The sequence below is a fragment of the Triturus cristatus genome, chromosome 8, assembly GCF_964204655.1.
Source record: "Triturus cristatus chromosome 8, aTriCri1.1, whole genome shotgun sequence".
Taxonomy (NCBI): domain Eukaryota; kingdom Metazoa; phylum Chordata; class Amphibia; order Caudata; family Salamandridae; genus Triturus; species Triturus cristatus.
In genome coordinates this window covers 1,595,588,921-1,595,616,295 of record NC_140591.1, presented here as the reverse complement: position 1 = coordinate 1,595,616,295, position 27,375 = coordinate 1,595,588,921, and the positions used below count along the sequence as shown (strand labels likewise).

At 42.4% G+C, this 27,375-nt stretch overlaps 1 protein-coding gene across 3 annotated transcripts in view; it reads left to right on the top strand.

Annotated features, from left to right (window-relative positions):
- Positions 1-27,375, top strand: part of LOC146806281 (olfactory receptor 56A4-like) — a 168,128-nt gene that overhangs the window by 98,105 nt on the left and 42,648 nt on the right. For all 3 annotated transcript variants that reach the window (XM_085620621.1, XM_085620620.1, XM_085620622.1), the window contains one exon: positions 933-1,056. In XM_085620621.1, the coding sequence (XP_085476747.1) occupies positions 933-1,056 (124 nt within the window). The remainder of the gene's footprint in view (positions 1-932; positions 1,057-27,375) is intronic.

The window sequence follows — 27,375 nt, the reverse complement described above, 5'->3', positions numbered from 1 at the left end:
CTAGCCACTCTTCGTCCTTTGTTACACTGGGCGCGGCTGTGGCGTACCCCTGAGCTCTCTAATTATGCTGATGGCCTCAGGGAGGTCATGAATTTACCTGGAGCTCATAAGATCGAGTGGTTGACAAAAATTAAAAAGCTCTTGGTCGCTACAGGTCTCGCATTTGACCGGGTTCTGGGGACACCGATGTCTAAGGATGCAATTAAAAGAGCATATTGGGCATGGGTTGATGCCCGGACCCATAGTGACCCTAATCATGGCAGGCTCACAGAGGCATTTCACCAACACAAGCTTGTCCCTTCCTTAGAACCATATCTGGACTTTATTTCTAAGCCCAGAGACAGAACGTTTTTCATCCAGTTCAGGTTCGGGACTCTTCCCCTCCGCGATAGCACCAGTAAGTGGAACCCCCCGCATAAGACCATCCCTGATTGCTCTACCTGTTTAGGCGTTGTTGAAAATATTTCCCACTTTCTTTTTGTCTGCCCAGCCTATGCGTCCCCGAGAAGGAAATGGCTCAGGCCTGCTTGCTTGCAGCTTGGGACAAGGGACAGCCTTAATGCCCTGAGAATCCTTAATTCAACAACAAACACTACTATAATTTGCGGAGTGGCCAAATTTTTAGGATGGGCATGGCTGATCAGGCAGAGGTTGATTTGCTCCAGTTAATCTCTTTTTTTTATCAAAGCTGCCAAGTTTAATTCTTTTTTTTATTATTTATTGTGCATTATGTATGCAGATCCTTTTTACGACATGCTTTTAAATGTATCGTTTTTATCTAATTGTGTTTTTACAGTACTGTGCTTTTATGACATTACATGTCGAAATAAAGCTTGATTGATTGAATATTTTTATACAATAAAATAATTACTGTATATTATTTTACTTCTAAAACTATTTTTATATTTATTATCTCACCCATGCTGCTGCAGATGTTCAAGTTTAACAGAGTCTATCCCAACAAAATTGCAGAAGAAAAGAAAAAGTTGGCAAGACATATTGAAGAAACTGAAGGACATATTGAATATATAGCAGATGAGGCAGGTCAATCTTCAGGTAAAAGTGTGTAAATGAACCCCTAATACGGGTGGGTGACGTTAAGCATTTTTTAAAAAATTAAGGTCTTGGGTAAGCCTCAACTTTGGCGTAGCACTACAAGGTGTGTATTAACACCAAAGGGTGACACAAGTGAACTTAGTTCAATGCAACAATGATGAATGTGAAAGACAAGTTATTGTAGGCCCGCAAAACACTATTCAATGTGTGATTGAAATAGAGATGTTGTTTTTGGGTTACTAACATTCCCTCAGAAAGGGGTCAGGGGCATATTGGTAACAGTAGCAAATCTTATCTTGGTATTCACAATTTCACACACACTTTATTGAGAAGAATGAACATTTTTAAGTAAAAATTATTTATTACTAGCAGAATAATTTGTTTTACAGTATACCTAAAATAACTACACAGAATATTATAAAAACAGCAAAACAATACGTTATAAATAACAAGATTAAAATGAACATTTCTAACCAGGTTAAAATGCCATCTAGAACCTAACAGCCTAATGCCTACTTCTATGCGCTATACTAAAAGAGCATGGAAGGCAGAGCAACTTGCAGTCTAGAGTTTCTTAGTGAGAAGAGATGCACTGCATACCTTATTGACGGCGAAAGCTGTCTTCATAAGCAGAGGTGTGAAGACCGTGTTCCCGGTGAAGAGCAAGCACACACTGCGGTCTTCCTCTGGGACTCAGTTTTATTGACTTCAGGTAGGATGTAGTCTCTGCAAAGTGCAATGTTTGCTGGCAGTAGGTGAGACCATCTGTTGGTAGAATCACGGGCGAAAATGTGGGCGAAGGACCTCTCCTGACAAGGTGTTAATTGGCAGTCCTTATATCCTAAATCTTATCAGAAATTGGCATAAGTTTAAGAATGTCTGACATAGATCATGTACATCAAGGTGTGCATCTCAGACATTTTCTTATGAACATATAAGGTAAAAGGACGTAAATTCAGCTACACCATTTCGGTTATATGTCTATATGCCCCTCTTTAACCTTGACATGGTGAAAAGTAAGACATTTGGCCCAAATGAATGTTGCATCAGGTGTTGCATACATGTCATTAGTCAAATGACTTGATGCTCTGATAGTTCTGAGAAAGATAAGATTGGATGGCCTCTGTATCAAAGGGCAGACATGAGAATTATTCTGCATAATTTGGAAAAGATGGCAACTTACATTGCCTAGGTTTGAAAAGATAGTGAGTTCCATTATCCAAGATGGGGTCGAGGACTACAAAACATGGATTCAGACCATAGGGGCTTTACATCAATGAAGGAGAAGCAGACATTAGGAATGATGGAGTTAGTGAACACACAGGTAACACCAATATCAAGAACGGTTCCAGGTAGATAAGGAATATTCAAGAATGTGTCAAAACATTTGAATGAGGTTTCTTTTGTAAGAAATATGAAATTTAAATATCTTTGTGAAATATAATTTGCAGTCAGGTAGAAAACAATATTATGAAGACAATGAAGCAGGTAAAGAGGAGACTTGCTAGACATGTAGAAACAGTTTAGAGAAACTCTTGTAGAGAAGTCATTTGCTCTAAAGAGTAATTTGTTTATTATTCTTTTAATAGAATAAAAAATATAGATAGGTTAGTGAGTTAATTTAAGAACTATTGCCAGAATGTGAACAAGCCAACAGTTTTTGTGGTGTTTGAGGAAAATTGGAAACATACTTTCAGTACAGAAGATTTTTTTAATGAGATTTATTTCCAGCAACATTCTTTTGTTTTTGCAATTTTTTATTGAGCAGAGAATTAAGTACATAGTATACATAAAAACTATTCTTTAAAACCATTAATCCATTACCTTGTTCAATTCATGACAAAAGAAAAAATTCTTTCTGAGCAAATCTGGCTGCCACAGCTTGTAACATCGAGAATATTTCCATCAACATGACAACGTACAAGAAACCCCTGGAACCAAATACAAGAATAAAAGTGCTAATGCGTCTAAAGTGCAACGACAAGGAAAGTGCTAGTGCTTCAACGATAAATACTGGTCTGTCTAGCTAGGGAAGTCACATAGATCATATCATCCATCAGGAATACTTCCATTAAAATGATAATGTGCGAAAATCCTAGACTCAGAAACAATAATAAAAAGTCCTAATGCATCTAAAGTGCAACTACAGAGAAAAGTGCTAGTTCTTCAACAATAAATACTGGTTTATCTATCCACGGAAGTCACATAGATCATGTCATCCATAGCTAGAATTAATTTCCCTCCTCCTGTTTTACATGATTATCAAAAAACTTCCATTTCTTACTAAAAATGTTTATAGCTCCCACCCATCTAGCATATGCTTCTTCAAAATTCCGAATCCTTTTCATTTTATGAAACCACTTTAAATGTGAAGAAACATCACTAGATTTCCAATTCTGCAGGATTAGGGATCGGGCTACAGTACAGGAGATAAATAGGAAAACTTCTTCCGCCTTCGATAACAATATTCTGCCCTTATATAGTCCAAACAAAACTGCCTCAACCCCGGGCTGAACTCTCTTCCCTATTGCTAATTCTATGTCGGCAAATATAGCTATCCAAAAGGGTTCTAACCGTGGACAAGTATAGAAAATATGGTGCCACCCTCCTGCTCCATTGGCCAGACATCGGAAGCATTTATTTTCAACTTCTGGATACCTTTTTTTCATGGCATCCGGAGTCAAATAGGAGAGCCAGCGTGATAAAAAAGCCATCCTTTTAAAATTGGCCGCACGCAAGGATTTGCTTCCTAAATAGGATATAGCTTCCCAATCCTTACGAGAAAAAATACATTGGGGCTCATTTATGTCACTTTTGCGCCACCGGTGCGTCACTTTTTGTGACGCACCAGTGGCGTAAAACATGCGCCATGATGCGCCATATTTACAAAGTGACGCATCTACCTAGATGCGTCACTTTGTATACCCCTGCGCTACATTATACCTTCGTCAGGTATAATGTATGCAGGGTGGGCGTTCCCACGTAAGTAGGCATCGTAGAAGTGACGCAGTGAAATCTACGAGATTTCACTGTGCCACTTCTAGGGTGCAAATGCGTCAATATCTTGCGCCTGCCTCACAGCAGGCGTAAGACTGACGCAGGCCCTTTCACATGGGGCTTACCCCATGTGAAAGGATACATTGCTGGAGTTGCGTCACTTTTGTGACACACTCCAGCAATGCGTCACTTTTGCGCCTACAGATACGTCAGAAATACTGATTTATCTGTGACTCCTTGCGACATGATGCGTCATACTGTAAATACGACGCATCATTGGAGTCGCAGGGAGGGCGCAGTGAAAAGTGACGCATCCCTGTTTTCACGCAGTGATGCGTCACTTTTCATAAATGAGGCCCATTGTGTCTCACGACCTATTTTGGCCAAATGGGCCTCTATCAAAGGGGGATGCGCCTGGTGATGTAACACTCGATACCAGTTCCCTACCCCTTTTACTTTGGCCCCATAGAGTGCCACCAGAAGATCATTAGGGATATCGAAAATGCCATTACATTTTTTTTTTTAAATGAACAATTTGCAGATATTAAAAAAAAAAAAAAAACGGTTTCCTAGGGTTTTCTGCCCTAGTCATTACCTCTTCCCAAGTAATCATCCTATTCTGAATGCCGAAATGTCTTAGCTCCTGTAGCCCACAATCTTCCCAATTTTTTTAATGGTTTTCCCGGAATTGGAGACCTAGGCTAGTACATTCTCTTAATCTCAAATATTGCAAGCCAGAGGAGCCAGTTTTTTTAAAAAAGGACTGAAGTCTAGAAGAATATTCCTTTAAAGTCTTGTATCTAGTTTTTTTAGGAAGTTTGGAGGTTTTTAAAAACACTCTACTTTGACAATGGATTTCTTGTAGCATTTTGTCAATAAAAAAACTATCTCGATTACATTTGGATCCTATCAGGCCTGCCACTATATCCAAAAAAGCAGCCTCATAATAAGTTTTTAGATGTGGCATAGCTAGCCCCCTTTGTATGATTGGTAATTGTACTACAGTCAACTTTACCCTAGCTGTTTTTTTTCCCCAAACAAATTCTCTCGTCAATATTTCCATTTCTTTAAAAAAAGACGTATTTACTTTTATAGGAACATTACAAAAAAGAAATATAAGCAACGGGAGTATAGACATTTTAATAAAAGAAACTCTACCAATTAATGATAAAGGGAGTAAAAGCCATTGATACAAAAGTTTTTTAATTTTATCTTTCATTCTTATATAATTAAGTTTAAATAATTGTTGATAATGGCTAGAAACGTATATCCCAAGGTATCTATTGGGTCCTGTTTAATCGCTTGAACCCTCAAACATTGCCAGAATGTAAACAAGCCAACAGTTTTTGTGGTGTTTGAGGGAAATTGGAAACATACTTTCATTACATAAGCTTTTTTTAATGAGATTTATTTCCAGCAACATTCTTTTGTTTTTGCAATTGACAGAAATCCAAATGCATATAAAATGAAAGAAAGTACACCAGTGCAAAAGGAGAAGTTATTGCCAAGAAGCAAAGAAAATATTGTTTGTAATCAGGTGTTGCAAAGACATCCTTCAGCTCCTCTATGGTAGTGCAGTAACATCTGTAACATACCACAAGAGTTAATTAGGAAGCTCAGATTTGTCTTAAACAAGTATAGTAGAGGAACAGTAAATGAATCTAAAACTTCTACAAAGCCGTGATCCATGCAAAGTTCGGAAACATTCATATGTGCGAAGACATGCTTTAGTGTTTTTATCAAAGCAAGTATATTCCAGTACTTTCCATCATATTCAGATGCTCTTAGTTGCCCAGACAAAGATGCACTCTCTAATTAGAAGATGCATTTTATGAAAAGTCTTTCACTTTCTCTAAAAGCAATTAATAGTACACTGTTACATGGAAGTCACTCTGATGTAACAAGAATTTCAGAGGACATTCAAATTACGTACCTTTGTCCAGACAAAGAGAATGAAAAGTCAAGTAGTAGTGGGGGCTATCAAAGAGAGAAACAATGGAAAGAACATGTTATACAGTTTTAGGAAATACATTTAAAATTTTTTAGCTGTATCAGCAGAAACTGAATAAACTGTGTTGTCATTACACAAATTCAAGGTGCAGACAGAAAAGGCAGACATTAATGCAAACACTGAATACAGAAATCTGATACAGTAGCTTAATTTTGCTCATAACTTAATAGCTGAGGAACTGTTTGATCTATGTATAACCCACGTTGCCAGCAAATACTGCATTAGAAATGTGTATTATAATAAAATGTCCACAATAGGCATCCTTTATAATGTATAAATCTCTCCAATGCTTGCTGAGCTTTAGCAGCTGAATGTTAATTAAAGCAGTGTCATCCAAACTGTGCACCCTTTTCAAGCTATAGCATGTCTAAACCCGAAAAGTTCCTCCAACTGTATTTTTTAGATGGCTGAAAGTGAAAGTGATATGTCGTCTAGACTTGAAGGAGAACATTCTAACTCTTGGTGGAGACTGAGATATTGAAGGAACATCAATATTATTAGTGAATGGTGTGCCAACAAACAAGAGAAAAACGTATCAAAAACTTGTTAGCTTACATAAGGTGAAGAAAGCCCTAGTATACTTGAAATCAGAAAAGAAGTATTTTAAAGATGGAGACATCGATAAATATTTGTCTTCACATTGCACACAACCTTCAAAGTATAGTGAGAGTAGACGGTTTGAGAGTGTTCCTTCTAGTAAAGCAGACTACACCTATGAAGACTATAGTATTCCCTTTGTACACTCTAGAGATGTAATGGGTGATATATTAGAGTTGTATTAAATGAGGCAGGCAAAAGGGGAGCTTAAAGTGTGCAGGAAAAGTGTTTAGACGCCCATTGTTTCCACTTCTCTTTTCTACAGGAGGACATTGTTATATTAATCATTGAATACAGATCCCTGTTTCTGAGTATAGGTCAAAAAGACTTTATTCTGAATATCTACAATTATGACAGAACGTTGAATACCTTTTTTATCTTCTTTTTGAAAGTGAACTGACTGATGTGTGCTATGCTGCACCATATATTCTTGAAATAGCAGCCTGATTTCTTAACATGAATGCCGGGGAATTTCTTGAGAAAGTTGTTGGTAAAGATGAAATTTTCGAATGAAACCTCATGAATCTCGTGGCATGTCAAGATGGAACAAATGAGTCCTGGTTCCATCGACATTCTGCATAATATGTATGTTGTGTAATTTAGGGGCACTTTCCTGGTTTGGCAGAGCATGATTTGGATGATCTCCCCAAGTTTCTCAGGCAAGCTAATTCAAATATTGCTAGTATCAAATTCAAGACACCTGGATAAATGTGTTCAATGCACCCAGGAAATGTCTGTAGGTACTTCAGTCACAGGTTTGAAGCCCTACTTCCTTTCAGTTGCAACAAAAAAATCCTACACTTGCTGAAGTTGTTGAATACATGTGAAGGAAGGAGTAGAAAGCAAGAGGTGTACTACATATTTACTTTTTACTTTTGGTAAAAGATGTGTCATAATTTGGAGAACAGGAAAGAATCGGGTCTCCTATTAATTAAGCAGTATATTGAATATGAGATTCGAAATGAGTCTCAGATTAAAAACCTTAGACTACAAGTGTTGGGATTTCAGTCACATAAATGAAGAAACTACTGGCAATATGGATAAAAAAAAGGGAAATGTTACACAAATTGTTGCTTTCATTCCACTAGGCCTGTTATTTCTAAAGGAAGAGTAAGCAGTTTCATGCTTCCAGTCATACATACTGTGACTAGTAAATCAAGGAAAAGCACTTAAAACATTAAGAGAAGAGAGGCTTGCAAACATATGAATAAATGCAACCCTGTAATTTTGTCAATGTGGAATACAAATATGGGCATTCAGTTTGTTCAAGATATTTCCATGACTGTTGTAACATATTTTACTACTTATATAACTAAGTCTGAAAAGACAGAAATGAAAGACATATGGGAAGAGATGTCAGCATAGAAATGTGTATCAATACTTTTTCATCAGTATATAGGCTCATATGAAACATGCACATTCACTGAGTTCTTCAAGCTCATTCAGCAGTTTGAAGAACATCCTTTGGTTCAGTTTGGGTTCTGTGTTATCACGAAAAAGAGTGCTGGAGCCCTTTGCTTTGCTGAGATACTGTATCCCACTTATTCAGAACCGGCCGTACTGTGATAGTGAACACCACCATGATAGACACTTTTTTATCTTAATCAAAGTGTTAATTTAGAGAATGCATGTTTGTGTGACAAGGGTGAGTTCTATAAATAAACAATGTTGAAAGAAATTTACAGAAGTAGGTCACTTTGCAGTTTCAGGCTGCAACATTTGGTCAGTGAGGCACAACAAAGCAAGTCTTGTCACTCATAAGCGAAGTTGTCAGAGAGCAGAAAAAGAGCTGTTTTATATGTCTCTTTGGCAAAGTTAAACCTTGGCGTAGTAAGGTAGATCTTTTACATCACTCTTTTTGGTATAAGGATGATTTAAGCGCAGTGAAAAATAATTTTTAGCATCCAGGCTCTTCAACATACTTAACGATTTTGAATTTTGAAACAGTAGCAGCTAAAGTTTCAAAAAGACAGTTCTCTAGAGAACAATATTTCACGAACAGGTAGGCAAGATCCATTTTGTCAGCCTATTGTAGAAAATCAGACAGTCATGACTATGAATTAAGTTGAAAATGCTATGGATCACATGAGTGGAGAGTCCACTGATTTAGATGGTGTTGAAACTCAATGTAATAAATAGCACACAAAGCTTTTCAGTGTCATAGTAGCATCAGTCAACCATGGAATTCAGCATGAGAAATCTGAATGCACCTGCAACACAACCAAGCCTATGCTTCTGTAGTCTAGTGGTCAGGCAGGCACTGAGAAAAGTTTCCTTTTACAAGTGCTTACTCCATTCATATAAAAGAGCGATTGCAGCCTTTTTCTGTTGTACCAGCACCCACTGGTCTGGCAGTGCACAGCATGTAAGGTATACATTTGCATTGTCTTCTAAAGTTGCCAGTGGACCATGCCATCAAACTGTAGTACCTCAAGTTAGCTGGTGATGCTTGTTATGATGTTCATAGAACTTTGAATTTGAATTTAAAAATATTTGTAGAGCGCTCGGACACCAGGCGGTTTCATGGCGCTATAGAGGAAAAGACACCTGAGTGAGAAAGTGGTGCAGCTTATGTTTTAAAAACCTGTGCGAACAGATTGGTTTTCAGGGTGCTCCGGAAGTCCAGGTACGAGGGAGAAGATCTTATTTGGAAAGGTAGAGAATTCCAAAATTGTGGAGCTAGGAGGGAGAACCTTGATCCTCCCATTCTGCTCTTCTTAAATCTGGGCACCACCAGTAGAGACAAGGAAGAGGAACTGAGTTTTCTACTGGGAATGTAAGGAACAACTTTTGACGTGATAAACGATGGGGCTGTTCCTGCAAGGGCATGGAACGTGATGCAGGCCATCTTAAAGAGAGCCCTTTCTCTGATTGGAAGCCAGTGAAGGGATTTGAGAAGGGGAGTGGTATGGTGAGACTTAGAAAGACCGTAGGCCAGGCGAGCAGCTTGGTTTTGTACCAATTGGAGCCTCCGGATGGCGTAGGCGGGGGCACCGTTGTATAGGGCATTCCCGTAATCCAGCCTAGAGAGGACCATAGCCATCAGGATCAGTTTGAGGGCTGAGAAGGAGAAAAACCGCGAGATCTTACGAATGGTGCGCAGAGTGAAAAAGCAGGAAGAGACCACTGCGCTAATCTGGGAGTTTAGGGTCAATTGTTGGTTAAGGGTAATTCCCAAAGTCTTAACGGCGGGAGAGGGTGAGGGAGAGGGACCAAAGGAGGGGGGCCAATAGTAGGGGGACCAGGGGTTAAGTTTGCCGCCAGTGAGAAGAAACTCGGTCTTATCAGGGTTGAGCTTAAGATGGTTAAAGCACATCCAATCTCTGATAAAGACCATCACCGACTGGAAATTAGAGATGGAATCAGAAGAATTAGAAAGGTTAAAAATGTGTTGGAGGTCATCAGCGTAGTTGAACACAGTGACCTCCATCCTCTGCAGAGCACAAATGAGTGGGCAGATGTACAAATTAAAAAGAAGAGGGGATAGAGAGGAGCCCTGAGGGACACCACATAATACTTTGCAGGCCTTAGAGGAAAAATTTGCCAGGTGAACTGCCTGCGAGCGGTCACTCAGAAACGAGCTGATACAGGTCAGAGCAGAGCCTCCAATGCCTGCCTCCTCGACACGGGAGAGGAAGATGGTGTGGTCAACCGTGTCGAAGGCGGCCGACAAGTCAAGGAGAACTAATACCTGAGGGTGGTTAACATCTTGCCCTGCTCTGAGTGTGTCGATGACAGAGAGCACAACTTTTTCGGTGGAGTGGAGAGGGCGAAACCCCGCTTGGCATGGTGAAAGATAGTCAGTGTCCTCTATAAAAGTACTAAGGACTTTGGTTACATGGCGTTCAAGGATTTTAGCCAGATAGGGAAGGAGAGAGATGGGACGATAATTTACTAATGTGGAAGGATCTGTGCCTGGTTTTTTCAAAATAGGGATGATGGAGGCTGATTTATGGCATGCCGGGACAGTGCCTGATTTCAGGGTCTCATTAAGAAAGGTAAGGGGAGGGGATGGACAAGTAAGAAAGATATCGCGCAAGATGTAAGCCGGGCAGATATCAGCGGGGGATCCCGACTTGACGCATGGGAGCAAAGAGAGAAAGGTTTCTTTAGACAGTGGAACTATGGAGTTGAGGTGACGGGTATTGTGTTGAAGGTCGGGATTCAGGAAGACTTGGGAAGTTAAAGGTATGTTGGCCTTGATGTCTACAATTTTTTTGATAAAAAAATTGTTCAGTGAATCGCACAGATCCTGGGAAGGTGTCGGCTTGGATGAGGTCCTATCCGAGGAGGCTAATTCAAAAACTGTAGCAAAAATTTCTCTGGGTTGATTCTCTGCCTGGAGGATCTTGTTAGAAAAGTAACAGGTTTTGGCATCAAGGATGGCTTTCTTGTACTCTGCCTGGATAGAGGAGTATAGTGATTTAGAGGCTGAGCAGTAAGTGCGTCTCCATGCACGTTCTGCACGACGGGTGGCTAGTTTTTTCTCCTTAAGTTCTGGGGTGAACCATTTGTTGACGTCATGGGTGCGTCTTACCCTAATACGTTTTAGGGGTGCCACCTTATCATAGGCCTTGGACAGCCAATGATTTAATGTTGCTGCCTGAAGGGAAGGGGATAGTTCCTCTATAACTGGACTGGAAGAAAGTAAAGAAGAACATAGCAGTGGGATGTCAACTTTGCTCCAGTTACGAGCCCAGGTGTTTTTGGGCAAGGGTTTTTTTTTGGTCAGGCTTGAGTCTAAGGAGAAGGAGATCAAGTGGTGGTCTGACCACAAGCAGGGGGTGACGGTAGGCTCGAGAATGGGGATGTTAAGGGACCAAACTTGGTCTAGTATGTGGCCCTGAGCATGGGTGGGAGAGTGGATATAGGATATAAAGTTCAGGTTAAGGAGTGATTCAATGAAATCTCTGGAGGGGGCATCTTCTGCTGGGTCTGATGGCCAGAAATTGAAGTCCCCCAGTACTAGGACTGCCGAGTTGTTCACTGCTAAAGTAGCTAGCAGGTCCTGGAAGGCTGGAAGGAAGTGCGGCATATTTTTTTGGGGGGATCTGAAAGGAGTTTGAGCGTACAATTAAGTAGTCCACTTCTGGGATAGGGGTGTGCGGTAGTAATTGGAAATGCAGATCTGAATGAATAATCAGAGCCACTCCCCCCCCCCCCCCCCCCCAGTTTTGCCAGGGGGTCTATCCGCCCGAAGGACATAGTAGGAGGAGGGCAGAGCCGCCAGTAAGCTGGGCAGGGAGTCTTGGTGAAACCAGTTTTCCAGTGGTTGGGTTTCTGAGTGTCTAGGAGAATAAACAGGTCGAGATGGTGTTTTACTGCCGACCGAGTGTTGAGTAGGAGGGCAGAAATGATCGATATCTCACTTACTAAAGCAGAGGTGGAGCTGGAGCCGGTCGGGGATCGAGATGTTGAAGGTAAGTTGGGTGGTAAAGAGGGTAGGGGATCGACACGTAGAATCCTGGCCTCTGTAATGTTGTCCTTCACTGCTTGTCTCAGTTCCCAAGGGCCTTGGTGGGCGCATAATGTGTCAGGGAGATAGAACATGCTATGAGCATGGTGCTGTGCCCCTGGCCCCGTCCGGCCGCGGACGGGCGCAGACGGGCTTGCCTTAGGCGCAGCCATAGAGTTCTTAAGAAATCGAAGGCCCTCACTATTGATGAGGATAGCATATTTGCAATGCTTCATTCAACTGAGAATGCCAGAAGTCCTCTACCAAACTATGACATACTATATGCTGTAAAACATGGCAAAGATTTCCGCTGTCTTCTGTAAAAGGTCAGAGGGTTTTCAACAAGCTGCTCCATAAGAAAACAAATGCAAAAAAACTGTTGATGGACGTAATGCAGAACAATGTCATACATTCACCCCAGAACAGAGATCTGGGCCTAAATCCATCGTTTTTTTGCTCACCATGCCATTCCAGTTTGAGCCCAGCTATATGCAAATTAGTCTTGACCCTGTGCCTCATGGGTACAGTCCAGCCCGAACTGCCAAGCCAGGTCCTCCCTGGACTGGAAACAAGCATCCTAGGACCGGTTTCAGGGTTTCACCCCTCTTCAGCCAGGAGATCTTGATTCAAGTGGCATGGAGAGCACTGGTCCCACGTCTGGGCTTTCCCTTCCCACTCGGGGTGACAAATGCAAAAAAACAGTTGATGGACAAAATGCAGAGCAATGTCATACATTCACCCCAGTACAGAGATCTGGGCCTAAATCCATTGTTATTTTGCTCACCAACAAGGCACTCTATAGGCAGTACTTGAAATGTGAATTCTATGGCTACATTTCTAACACACTAAATTAACTAGGAACATGAGAAAGGCTAAAGATGTTAGAAGACAGTATGCTGAGAGACATTAAAATAGGTGTGGTAAATCAAGAAGCTTAAACATCTCTCCAAAGTTGTACATTAGCTGTTCTCTTTCTAGATGTAAAATCACCTCAAAGTGTAATTGAGGAGCTTCAGAATAGGTTCAACCAAATTGTGTGCCTCATGCCAATGATAGATCAGTGTGCACAGTTTAATATATATAGCTCAGTGTTAGAAAAAGATGAAAATATTCACCTTGCCTCAATCGACAAGAAGCAGCATCAAGGATTATATGAGTAAGTTTTGCGTACAGCTAGAAGAGTCAGTTTCATGTATATCTGGTTTTGAAAAAGCTGTAAACCTCTGCAAAAAAGAGTTATTTTGCACTACAATTTGAACATAGAGCAGTGCCTAGTGAATAGAGCAATGGGAAATGTGGTAGATGTTATCACAAATACCACCAGAATGGAGCTTGAGTCTGTTTTGGTGTTTCACCATATACATGAACCCAAACAAATAGGTGATCAATTTCTGTTGGTGAAAGATCCGTACGTGTGTCCAGAAGATTTTCTGCCGTATTTAACTTGTTCTGTCACAATATCTAAATCACAAGGATTAAGTCTGAATGCAGCAATGATATACATAGGCCAAAATGGTTTTTATAGAACAAATGTCTTATGTTGCACAAGTTAGTTTACTGTCTGGATAGTACCTTCTTGATTTTGATGATAGCAAGCTAACTGCAGACATCTCATGTATTAGAGAATCCAATAGTTTGAGACATTTGTATGCTCCTCATCTCAGTCAATTTCCAATTCCTCAAAATTATGCATTCTCTAAAAAAACAGAAGTTTAAAGCAAGTATATTAGATAGCAAATAAACAAATGTCTTAAAGGCATAGCAGCCTCAACAGTAAAATTTGAAGTAAAGGATATCGCAGGTTAACAATTTTCCTATTTATATGAAGTAAAATGCGATTGTAGCATAATTGTGAATTGTATTGTTTACAAATTGAGGAAAATACAGATAAGCCTCTATAAAGTACACTGTGAACTCTATGGATGGGGCAAGCTAACTAGCATATACCTCATTCTTCAATGGGAATTTTCAACACTGTCAACTTTTGTACGGGTAGAACACAATTTACTTTAAACACTCGAACACATGCCCAGGAATGACTCAAGGTAGTTCTTGATATTCCAGAGAGTGAATGTGTTCCAACTGATTAATAATTTATTAACTACTCCTGAGATCATGAAAGTGTAAATTTTTACCTTTGTTCAAGAACTGGCAAAAGTTTGGAGTGACTTGTGTATGTAACTATATGAGATTGCAAAGCAAGGGTATTTATAGGTTGTTGAGAAAAGCTGTGCAAAACAACTCAGATCCAAAATGTACTTTTAAGTTTAGTTGTTAGGGATAGTAGAAAATATGTCAACATTGACTATGGTCAGATTTCAATATATAAGAAAAATTACACTATTGTCAGCTCTATTTTAATGAAGGAAAAACCATTACATTAGGTCACAATACTATCTATTTGGAAAATAGGTCAAGTTGGAATGATTGTAATGAAACTTGCATGTATGTATATATATATATATATATATATATATCAATCAACAAAGGTGCCAGCTTAGGAAGAGACCACAACCGGTGAGTATTGAGCTGAAAATTCTTTATTGAAGGCACTGCATACAGGGAAAAGCTCGATGACATCACGGAATGAAGTTCTGCTTCCCGACGCGTTTCGTGCTCAACAGCACTTAGTCATGGGCTGCATGCTCAACGTTCGGAAAGGCGGCAAAGCGCAATTTGAAGGCATCAGTGTTCACGGGAATCCCGCCTCAGTGGGCGTGGCCACCACCAGTGGCATCATGGATCGTGTAGTCTTAGTATTTCCCCAGTGGGCTGCATGCCACTTTCCAAACAAATGAAAATAAATGATCCCAAGTGGGTTGTGTCTATCAGTTTTCACTGTTGCAACGGAATAGTCCTTCATTAAACAGCCACCAGTTTCCTTCCACCGGAGGGTCAGGTGACACCCCAGCAGGTCTGCGAAGCAGGAGGGCTCTTCCGCGGTCCAGGCGGAACCGCTAAACATCAATCAACAAAGGTGCCAGCTTAGGAAGAGCCCACAACCGGTGAGTATTGAGCTGAAAATTCTTTATTGAAGGCACTGCATACAGGGAAAAGCTCGATGACATCACGGAATGAAGTTCTGCTTCCCGACGCGTTTCGTGCTCAACAGCACTTAGTCATGGGCTGCATGCTCAACGTTCGGAAAGGCGGCAAAGCGCAATTTGAAGGCATCAGTGTGATGAATACAGGCCCCAGCTAGGCCCGCAGGACACAAGGGTTCGCTCTCCTGTAATGGAATCTATAAGGAAGTTGGCACGGAAACTGCAAAGTACAAATACAGCATTTATTAACCCTTAAGGGTGGTCCTACAATCCACACAACACTCTTCAGTATTGCATAGAGTAGCACAAAGAACTTACGTACATGGTCCCCTTTTAAACACAATAGAGGGGCTCATAAGTGGGTGGATACAACATGAGGCCGAAAAGCATTACCATTTATGGTCATTTTTGATACTGAATCAATATGTGGGCGGAGCTAACACACTCCTTGAGCCCGCGAAAACATGGTCAAGCAGGGTTAAGTGATAACAGATGTGGTCAAGTCTGGGCATGCGCCAGATGGACAAAGGAGCTATTTATAGACTGTTACTAGGCAGATTACAAGAGCAACTAACACAGAGGTTGGACTCTTCTCGTGTGGAGTCCGGACTTCGGTCAACATAACAGGGAAAACATAATCTAAAGTAAGGGAATTAATGTCTTTAGTAAATGCTTAATCACATCGTTGTTTCAATTTACAACAGACGACCCTTTCAGCATTTACTGAAGACATCCGGTTTGTTAGGATAATCATCATATATATCAATTATCATCATTTCTTCTACTTCCTTAGCTAAACGTTTCTGATAAGTGACATTGGCAATAGCATCGGGGATACAAAATGATACACATACAGAACAGAGCAAGGGACCACACTGAACACAGAGACAGCATGAAAACAGAACTGCTACAATAATACAGAGACCAGTTAAAACCTTCCATCCCCAGGCAGTAATTAATGCCCAAAACCATCCAGAAAAGGACCAAGTGCCGTTTTCTGTATGGATTTCAGCTGCAATTTTATGTAATTTATTGATGGCATTATAAACTGATGGCGTATGATCAGGGATAAACACACAACAGCTACTTCCAATAATTTTACATGCTCCTCCTCTGTCAGCTAGCATAACGTCTAATACCATACGATTCTGCAATGCAACAATTCTAGTAATTTGCAATTCCTCCGTAAGATTCCCAAGAGCAGCAGCAGTCTGATTTGTCACAGCCTCTACCACTCTTGTTAATCTTCGGATCTTTCTACTGTTCAGAGCAGCTCCAACAAAGAAAAACAGTCCTAAGTTAAAATCAATATACTGTTGCAGACTGGTATCAGTCAGATCTACATCATCAATTGATAAAGTGCGTTTGTACCTATTTACAGTCACATTATTCAATAATTTCAGATCCTTATGATAAGATGCGGGTGCTAGGAATACAGGAGGTAATAGAAATGATACATAGCATACCCCAGACCACCCAGCCGGCAGACGGTAATAACCTTTATTTCCACACACAAAGTACGTATTATGGGAGGCTAAAAAGGTACTATTGTTCAACCCGTCAATGTTCAGAACAGTAATACAATCACTAACACCAACAGGAATAAAACCCACACTCTGGACACACAGGTCCGCTTGAGCTTGTGCTACTTGAATCACAAATTTGTCCTTTCCCACAGTGTCTCTTGTGTTCGTGAAGATGTAGGGAATGGATTCATTGTCTGGTCGGTACTCTTCCCACTCCCAAATTGTCCCATTCGCTTGCGGATACCCATTTTTATCTTGGTGGCATTCTTTATTGAGTCTGAAGAGCAATCGTCCCACTGTCGGTTTCCGAGTGGCGAAAAGCAAAGTATACCATGCTCTACAAGAGCCATTATGAGAGAAAGGAAGTGGTATAAATGGCGTTCCTCCTTTCTTCTGATGGGCTGGCATCATCCCACATATCCAACAGTTCGTAGCGTTCGTAGCAACGTGGGTATGATGTAGCATCTGGATAAAAGTGTTATTCAAGTAAGACTGTCGATGCTTCAACTCTTGATACGGTAATGTATAAAAGTAGTGCTCCTCAGGCACCGGAGTTGTCAACACAAGTATTTTCCGAGCGGGAGTTACATCCTCCACAAACCATGTGGTTATCCCAACAATGGCTACTGTCAACATGAACCCTAATGCACAAAGGATTTTCTTTTTCTCCATGTCGAAGTAAAAAAAAATAAAAACCCAATATCTTCCTGAGACTAAAAGTCTGTCAGAACTCTTCCCCTTGGGCAGCGGTTGATTTCTTCACCAGCGGGCCAAGACGGGTGTCGCTACACTAATGCAGGGCTGATCCCCCCCCCTTGCCTCATCGGCTCTCCGTTTCACTAACCCAAGGGCCGTTCTGACAGTATGTCCCGGTACTGGAAAACTCACTTCCTTGGTCGAAGATGATATCGCCTTCCTCCAGGAGTCGCGTGGTCCGGAAAGAGCTCCTCAGTGGCGTTTGGCTCCGCAGCACGGCCTGTCTCTGCAGCCAAGATTTCTCGTTGATCGGTCAGCACGGCAGGTTCCACCAATCCGGGCGGCACCTTCCTACAGTGCAGGGAATGGATCCAATTCTTTCTGTTGGAGACTCGCACAGCCGTCCTCGTTGCGAGGAGGACCTGTTCAGGACCCACCCATCTCGGTTCCAAGCTGTTTGTTCTGTCAAATATTTTCACCATCACGTGGTCACCAGGTCGGAGACCATGTCCTTCACCGGTAGACCGATCAGGGAGCGCCTCTCGGACCTGTTGATGAATAGAAACCAAGTTATCCGTTAACTGTGCCAGATAATCATTCATCATTACACAAGGTACATCATACACAGCCTTAGGTTTTGGTGGACCCCAAATATTCATTGGGCGTCCGAAGACAATCTCGTACGGTGTAAGGCCAGTTCGAGAGTGCGGTATCGATCTAATTGACAATAATGCCAGTGGCAGAGCGTCTGGCCAAGTCAAGGACGTCGAAGCTTGAATTTTAGCGATCTTGAGCTTCAGTGTACCATTATACTTCTCGACTAGTCCTGCAGACTGAGGGTGAAACACGGCGTGGAACTTCTGAGTGATGCCTAGGCCCCTCAAAACGTACTTTATAACATCCGCTACAAAGTGAGGCCCATTATCACTCCACAGAAGTCTACAGACGCCATATCGAGGGAAGAACTCTTTCAGCAGCAACTTCGCAGTAGTCATTGCAGTATTGTCTTTCGTAGGGTACGCTTCAACCCATTTGCTGAAAGCGCAGACCACTACTAGAACATACTTCAGATTATTACAGCGCTCAAGCTGGATGTAATCCATCTGCAAAACCTCGAAGGGTGCAGTAGGTGTCACAAATCCTCCTGCTGGAGTTCGAGTACCCTTTCCTGGGTTATACCTCAGGCAGATCATACAGGTCTGCACCACCCTCTTCGCTGTGCTAGCAATCTCTGGATGCTCCCAAACTTGGGTAAGCAATTTCACAATTGCGGAAGCTCCAACATGTGCTAGCCCATGTGCCATCTGAACCATAGGTTGTACAAAAGCCGTGGGTAATTTCCATCTATCCATCTGCTTATTCCTCCAGCAGCCCTCGTCATCCAGTTCTCCCTCGCTAGCCCATTGTTCCCGCTCTTTGTCAGAAGCGGTCCTTTGCATTTCTCGCACTTCCTCCTTCGCATCATGCCATCTTTCCACCTGTGACTTTACTACATACATAGCAGTAGCACCGGGTTGCATCGCAGTCTCCCGTGCTACTCGATCTGCTAACGCATTCCCTTCTCCAACTTTGTCAACTACTTTCCTATGCGCGTTACACTTAACGATGGCAATTTTCTTTGGGTATGTCAGTGCAGTTAAAAGATTGTGAACTAACTCTCCATGCATTATCTGTACTCCATGTGACGTTAAAAACCCTCTCTCCTTCCAGAGTAGGCCGAAGTCATGCGCTACTCCGAAGGCATAGCGGCTATCTGTATAAACATTCACACACAATCCTGTACTGAGCTCACATGCTCGTGTTAATGCTATCAGTTCCGCTGCTTGAGCTGATTTCTGTGGTATGCGTGCTGTCTCCACTATTGTTTGCAATGTGGTAATCGCATACGCTGCTGAAGTCGTACCATCTGGTAGCTTCAGGCATGACCCATCCACCCACAGTTCTCCATCTGAAAAGGGCGTATCCTGGAGATCAATACGACCCTTTGTCTGTTCCTCGGTCACAAGGATACAATCATGTGCTTCTCGTGCCTCAGATCAAGTCTCGGGGTATGGCAACAATGTGGCCGGATTTAACGTTACACACCTTTTCAACGTAATATGAGGAGCCAAAAGCGTCAACTCATATCCCGTTAAGCGGGCACTGGTCAAATGCTGCGTCTTCGTTTGATTAAGCAGGGCATCGACAGCATGGGGGACTAATACCAACAGCTTATGAGATAACACAATTCCCTCACTTTGGCGTATTGACACAGCTGTCGCCGCAACCGAGCGAAAACACCCTGGTAATGCTCGGGCGACAGGATCAAGTACAGCCGAAAAATATGCACAAGGGCGCTGCTTATCGCCGTGCATCTGCACTAAAACTGACAATGCACATCCATCTTTCTCATGCACATACAACGAAAAGGGTTTTGCATAATCAGGGGTCCCTAACACTGGTGCTGAACAAAGGGCCTGTCGTAGTTGCTGAAAAGCAGTATCACACTCATCTGACCAAGGGATTGGGATAGGCGTGTCCTTTGTCAAGAGGGCTAACAATGGCTTAGCTATGTGTGAAAACCCCAATATCCACTGTCTACAAAAAGAAACAAGGCCCAAAAATGCACGCACATCCTTCTGTGTGGACGGTCTCGGTGTGTCCAAAATTACTTGGATACGATCCGGTGTGAGTGCACGTCCCTCCTTAGACAAAAGGTGACCCAAATACGTCACCTTTGGTCTACAGAATTGCAATTTCTTCCTAGATACTTTATGATTGTGGGATGCTAAAAAGGAAAGTAAGGATAACGTACTTTTTTCACACAACTCCAGGGTGTCAGCCGCCAGCAAGATGTCATCGACATATTGAATGAGGGCGACTCCCTCGAGCAAAACAAAGGAATCCAATTGTCTTTTCAAAGCCTGACTGTAAATACTAGGGCTTTCTGTGTAGCCCTGGGGGATCCTACAAAAACGATAAGATCTATTATTTAATGTAAACCCAAAAAGATATCGGCTATCGGGGTGAATGGGAATGGAAAAGAAGGCATTCTTCAAATCGATCACTGAGAACATAGTCGCCGTAGGCGGGACCAAAGTAAGCAACGTCGTGATATCGGAAACCACTGGGTACTGAGGTATCACGATCTTGTTTACTTCTCTCAAGTCAATTATAAACCGATAAACTCTGGCATCCGTATCCTTTTTCAGTATGGGAAGAATCGGACTGTTACAGATGTTGTAGGGAACTTCCTCCACTACCCCTACCGCAATCAAATCCTGCACTATCTGTATGAGAGCCTCCTCTCCCTCCTGGGAAATACGGTACTGAGGGAGGCCTGGTAACACCGCCCCCTCCTGGACGCTAATGTGGACCGGTGGAATCACCATTTGTCCCACATCAGTATCCGAAGTTGCCCACAAAGCACGAGGGAGGGTAGCTAACAGCGCATCCTCTGACATCGCACACATCCGTTCTGATCGGGGGTAATTGTCATTCAATATTACCCGCACACCAGCAGGGGAGCAGCGGATCGTAGCCCTAAAATGCTTTAACATATCAAGACCCATAATGTTGTCCGGCGTGTACGGGGCAAGCAGAAACGGACAGGGGGCAGAAAAAGAATCAACCTTAAACATGAGGGGCTGCGAAAGAGGGCTTCGGGAGAGTGTACCGTCAAACCCTACCGATGTGACCATTAAGCCGGATGGGGGAGCCCCCGGAACCAATTGCTTAGACAGCGCACTACGTGTCGCTCCTGTATCCACTAGGAACTGATCAGTAGAGCCCAAAACCTCAGCCGATACATAAGGACCCTTCTGATCGACCGGCACCTCAACTGATTCTAACCCCCATCCAACGCATCCCTATGCATGCTGAGAGTCATGGTACCCCGACCGGTCAATCCCCGACACTTGATACTGATGCTGGCGATCGAAAACATTTGATCTATCTCGGTGCTGCCCAGCAGAGTCAAAACGAGCCTGTGCGGTAGAATTCCCTCTAAAGTTCGAGAAACCCCCTCTACCTCGCGGGCCACCCTGAGTATGCCCCTGACGCGAAGCATGCAACACCGGGCAGTCCCTAGCCCAATGACCCAATTGCTTACAATACGCACATTGGTTCTTATTCAAATCAGATTGGCCCGAGGGAGGACCATAAGATCCTCCCCTACCTCTATTACTACCCCGTCGGGGCGGGCCATACACTTGTGCCAACATCACCTTTGTTTTTAAATCTTTCGATTTCTTTTCCTCCTGGCCCTTTGCTTCTTGCTCCTGACGCTCATAATACTGAGCAATAGTCAGGAGGGCCGTCGGTGTTGCGGAAGACCAAGAACTTTCACTCGCTTTCAAACGGGCCGCAACTGCCGGCAGCAGATTAGCCACATATTTATCCGCAAAAAGGTGGCGACCCGTATCATCAGTAAGCGACTGGCCACTAAAATCATGAAACGTCTCCTCAAAACGCGTAAAGAAGTCCGCAACTGACTCGTCAACTTTCTGTTTACATGCAGCTAACATATTCCAGTCAATCTTTTTAGGGGGAATAATTGTCTTCAACTTAGCCACAATAGCGGCAGGGAGATCTAAAATACTCTGGGGCGGTTTCTGCGCGGGCTTCCGCTCCCTATCCTCATCCTCAAGGTCAGACCACCGGGCCTTAAAGGCAACTATATCATCTACCTTTCGGACAGATCGCCACATATCCGGTGGTAGAATAAGGCCAAAGAACAGGTCTATATCTGCTAAAGTCATAACGCAAGAATTCAAGGCCCCCTCGACTTCTTCGTAGAAGGCCGCTGGATTCTTGCGGGGATCAGGCAACGCATTCTTTAATGCCATGACGTCCGCTCTATGCCACGGAGTATAAACCCAATTATACACAAAATATCCCTTAGCATCGGCGGAGGTAATATCCGAGCTAGTCCCCGCTCCTTTAGGAGGAACATACAAAGGCGCCGCCTCGCGCATTGGCTTAGCATGCACTGGATCGCTCTTATCTGATTGAGAGGTGGATGAGTGGCCTTCTGCGGTACACGAATCCGACTGCTTCTCCTCCCCTGCTCGTTGGCGCGCTTTTTCTTTATGGGCCAGCACCGCGTCCCGCAAGGCGAACAGCCGCCGAGCCGTATCAGGAGCCTTAGAGGGAGAGAAAACACCATCATGCAATGCTTTAGCATCCGATGTCACTTCTTCAGGCTCAAAGACACTAGAATATTTCCGGAAAGCAGCAATCACTTCCTCAGCGAAATGACTCAGAAAATACAATCTCTCTCTATCCTGCCACGGCCCCCAAGTATGGAACAATTCATCCACGGACACCTTGCCCTTAAGTGCACGGAAGGAAATTTGCCGAAGCTCAGCCATATGCTCAGCCGATAACATGGACCGCGTATCTACCTTACCCGGACCCGGGACAGAATCTTGTGGCCTCGGAGCAGATGCGCCAACATAAGGGGGCGGAGAGCGATCTAGTAAATAAAAATCATCATCAAGATTATTAAGGACAGGATAAAGTGGCTGCCGAACAGCATATTGACCCGAGACTTGCAGCCTACGCTCTTTCTCTTGTCTCTCCGTTTGTTCTTTGTCCTCCCGACGCCTCGCTTCCTGTGCTCGCACCGATCATTCTTCCGTTGTTCTTTATCGAACAGCGGTTTCTCACGCTTCTCTCGCTCACGCACCTCCTTCACCCACAACCGCACACACTCAAACATATCCTGACGAGCACGCCGCTTACACATACACTGTTCCACATACTCAATCTTACGTATATCAAACGATCCATACAAAGACCATCGTAACTCAGGATCTTTTTTAGTGTATTTCCTCCATACTGTGCTGTACATTATGGAAGAAAGACCATGCTTCACATACATATCCCTATTAGGAGTCCCCTCTGGGGGAGCTGGAGCAGATTCCTCGAGGTTCAACCGGTTTCCAAAACAGCAACACCACTTACGGAGTGCGCTAAAAGCAGGCATGCTCAGAAATAATGCAAAATATGCAATATTATAAAGAAAATGGCACTTAATCGTTGCGCCGTTCAAGGTTACACAGCTCCGGAGAAATCTCTCCACATTACCTGCCTATATGTGTTGCAACGCATATATTTTCACAAAGACAAATACAAAATATGACTAGTCATCACAAATCAAACTCAAATAGCCGGACCAGGCTTCAAAAACTCGGAGCAAGTACCGTACACCGGTTCTTACCAATCAAGAGTCCAGATTCCAACTGCCAAGCTCCACAATCGCCCAAACGGCTTTCACGGCAGGACCGACAGAAGAGGTCTCAGTCGAGGACCGGCGCCACCCAGACGGTCAGCTCGGAAGGGAAGGAAGAAAAACCTCGGGATGCCAGGGCTAAGAAGCCGCTGGCAGTGATCACGTCCCTGGCCAAATTCCTCACCTTCGTCGCGACCAGTCCTTCGAGCATCCGAGTCGCCGATGAGCCCCACGTGACGGGCGCCAATTGATGAATACAGGCCCCAGCTAGGCCCGCAGGACACAAGGGTTCGCTCTCCTGTAATGGAATCTATAAGGAAGTTGGCACGGAAACTGCAAAGTACAAAGACAGCATTTATTAACCCTTAAGGGTGGTCCTACAATCCACACAACACTCTTCAGTATTGCATAGAGTAGCACAAAGAACTTACGTACATGGTCCCCTTTTATACACAATAGAGGGGCTCATAAGTGGGTGGATACAACATGAGGCCGAAAAGCATTACCATTTATGGTCATTTTTGATACTGAATCAATATGTGGGCGGAGCTAACACACTCCTTGAGCCCGCGAAAACATGGTCAAGCAGGGTTAAGTGATAACAGATGTGGTCAAGTCTGGGCATGCGCCAGATGGACAAAGGAGCTATTTATAGACTGTTACTAGGCAGATTACAAGAGCAACTAACACAGAGGTTGGACTCTTCTCGTGTGGAACACGTGGAAGCATGACAATGCAAAATGGAGTCCGGACTTCGGTCAACATAACAGGGAAAACGTAATCTAAAGTAAGGGAATTAATGTCTTTAGTAAATGCTTAATCACATCGTTGTTTCAATTTACAACAAGTGTTCACGGGAATCCCGCCTCAGTGCTTTTCCCTGTATGCAGTGCCTTCAATAACGAATTTTCAGCTCAATACTCACCGGTTGTGGGCTCTTCCTAAGCTGGCACCTTTGTATATATATATATATATATATATATATATATATATATATATATATATATATATATATATATATTATATGTATGTATTACCTACTGGCGGTCGCCAGTAGGTAGTTATAGTTAGGACCACGTTTCCATAGGAAATCTGCAACATTCTATTTTGAATAACTTTGGCGCCGGTCGACGAATCCTCGCGAATTTTTCAAAATAGTTGGGGCGCTACGCTCCGCTCCTACCCTGAAAGTCTCGGGGGGATTCGTCAAGCGGGGGCTGAGATAAAAGGGGGGTCCCAAAACGCGTTTTTCCCATGCATTTTTCCATAGGACCTTTAGACAGGGCTACAGCCCGAACGGCTGAACAGAATTTAATGAAATTTGGCAGAGAGGTAGTCCCCAGGTCAAGGAAGTGCCTTTTGTAGGTTTGGTGTAAATCTGTTCAGTAGATTCTGAGAAAATAGCCTTTATATATCTGAGCCAGCTTACGGTGCGCTTACGGTGCGCTTACCGTACGCGTACGGTGGCGTGCGCGAGCGCGATTCTGATTGGCTCTTAGATCTTAGTAAACATTCGAATCGACCGAAACCAGGAAGCGGCGGCCGCCATTTTCTCTCTCGCTCCCTGAGTTGGGCAGCAAAAACGAACCCCAAAAATGTGTAAAGAGGCAGTTTCATGAGATCCTAACCACCCAGCCTTGATACAGGGGTCCCCAAACCAACCCCAAGGCCAAAAAAAAATATTTTTTTTTTTTCGGAAAATCGCCGTTTACGCTTACCGTACGCGTACGGTAAAAAATTATAAATAAAAAAATTATCCACAATCTCCCCACCCCGTGTGCAAATGGTGCCCGAAGTGCACCATTTGTGCATGGCATGTAATAGATATGAATTTAACAAAGAATACATTTCACAAAGATGCGCATAATATGTCCCCCATGTGCGCACGGTGCGCGAAGCGCATCGTGTGTACATGGCCCATCCCGCTTAATGTGGGCACGCGGTGCGCGCAGCGCACCGTGTGACCACCGTGCGTGCACGGCACTAACTGCGTAAAGTGGGCGCGAAGCGCACCGCGTGCTCACTGTGCGCGCACGGAATGAACTGCGTTAAGTGGGCGCGCACGCCACGAATGGCGTAAAGTAACTTAGCATTTAAAAAACCGTACAAATTTACTGAAAAAACCATAGGTTTCACACACGTTATAGTTAGGAATTAGCATTAAAAAAACCTTGCAAATTCACTGAAAAAACCATAGGTTTCACACATGTTATAGTTAGCGGAAATTTTACTGATAAAAAACCAATGAAATTCCCCCGTTATAGTTAGTGCAGGAAACTATAACTCACGCGACCGCAATCTTCTGCTGATGACATATGTGTCTTTATGAAAAAAAAATATTTGTAATATATGTATAGCTAAAAATTTATGGAAGAAGACATGGGCAAATAAGTGTCTAAATACAGTATTAGCATCAGCAGAGGATTGCGGTCGCGTGAGTTATAGTTTCCTGCACTATCTATAACGGGGGAATTTCATTGGTTTTTTATCAGTAAAATTTCCGCTAACTATAACATGTGTGAAACCTATGGTTTTTTCAGTTAATATATAATATATGTATGTATATATATTATATGTATGTATATATAATATATGTATGTATATATAATATGTATATGTATATGTATATGTATATGTACATGTATATATGTATATATGTGTATATATATATATATATATATATATCTCCAACTATGGGTATATCCCTTCTAAGAAATAAACATCCAGCACTCCGGTGAAAGAATGGGCACTCGGTCTTTATTTTCGACAAACGAGGTATAACATCAACGCGTTTCAGCAGACTCGCGCTGCCTTGTTCACGATGTTTTGTGCACCACTTTTTTTTCAATAAAATACATTTCATTTAGTGATTAACAACAAAGAGGGACTCAACTTTCATACTCCTCAGCTCTATATAACGCACTTTGGCCGCCATCTTGTAACATGTTTATTCATATTCGTTTCACATGTTTTTTCAGTATAAATCATACTCAATTTGCACATATTTCTGTATTGCATGGCTCAATAGTTACCGCTATTTCATATATCTCGCATAGGAAACCTCCTTGCGCATATTAATAATGGCTAATTAAAAATCAGAATTAGCCATACAATTTCAAAGGATTTGAGTTTTTTTCTTTCTCTTCTTCCCCAACATGCTAGTGCAAATATTAGTCTTCGGAAAATACATTCGGCAAGTGCCTTGTTAACATTTCCTCATAAAATTCAGATAATCAAGGTGCTAGTGCTTACTGTGCAAATTACGCATCAAATCCTACGCAATAGTTAATAATTAGAGGTGCTAGTGCCTGTTGTGCAAATTACGCAGAGAATCCCTTTTCTAATATGTACAAGTTTTTGGTCTGTATAATATACTAAGGTTATTTTCTCCATTAAAAAACCGAACAAATAATCATTTCATTATACACATTCCAGATAATAAACTGTATAAATTTGTCAAGACCAATTCTTTTAGTCAAGGTTATCATGACATTTCTAAAGTGCAAGTGCTTATGTAAACTTAGACATTTCTCAATTAAAACATCCATTTACTTTCTCAGCTTAGCACAATTAGAGCAATATGGGAAGGGATTAATATCATACGTACATAAATATTCACAAATATTAAAATCATATTTGATATTTCTACACAGAGCGGTTATCTTTGCCGGGTTACCCTCTAAATTGACTGTTTTTTCACTAATAAAAGTAATGATAGCAAGAATTTCTCATTTCTTATTCACTATTTCTCCTTGAGTATTTCAAGACAAACGTGTATA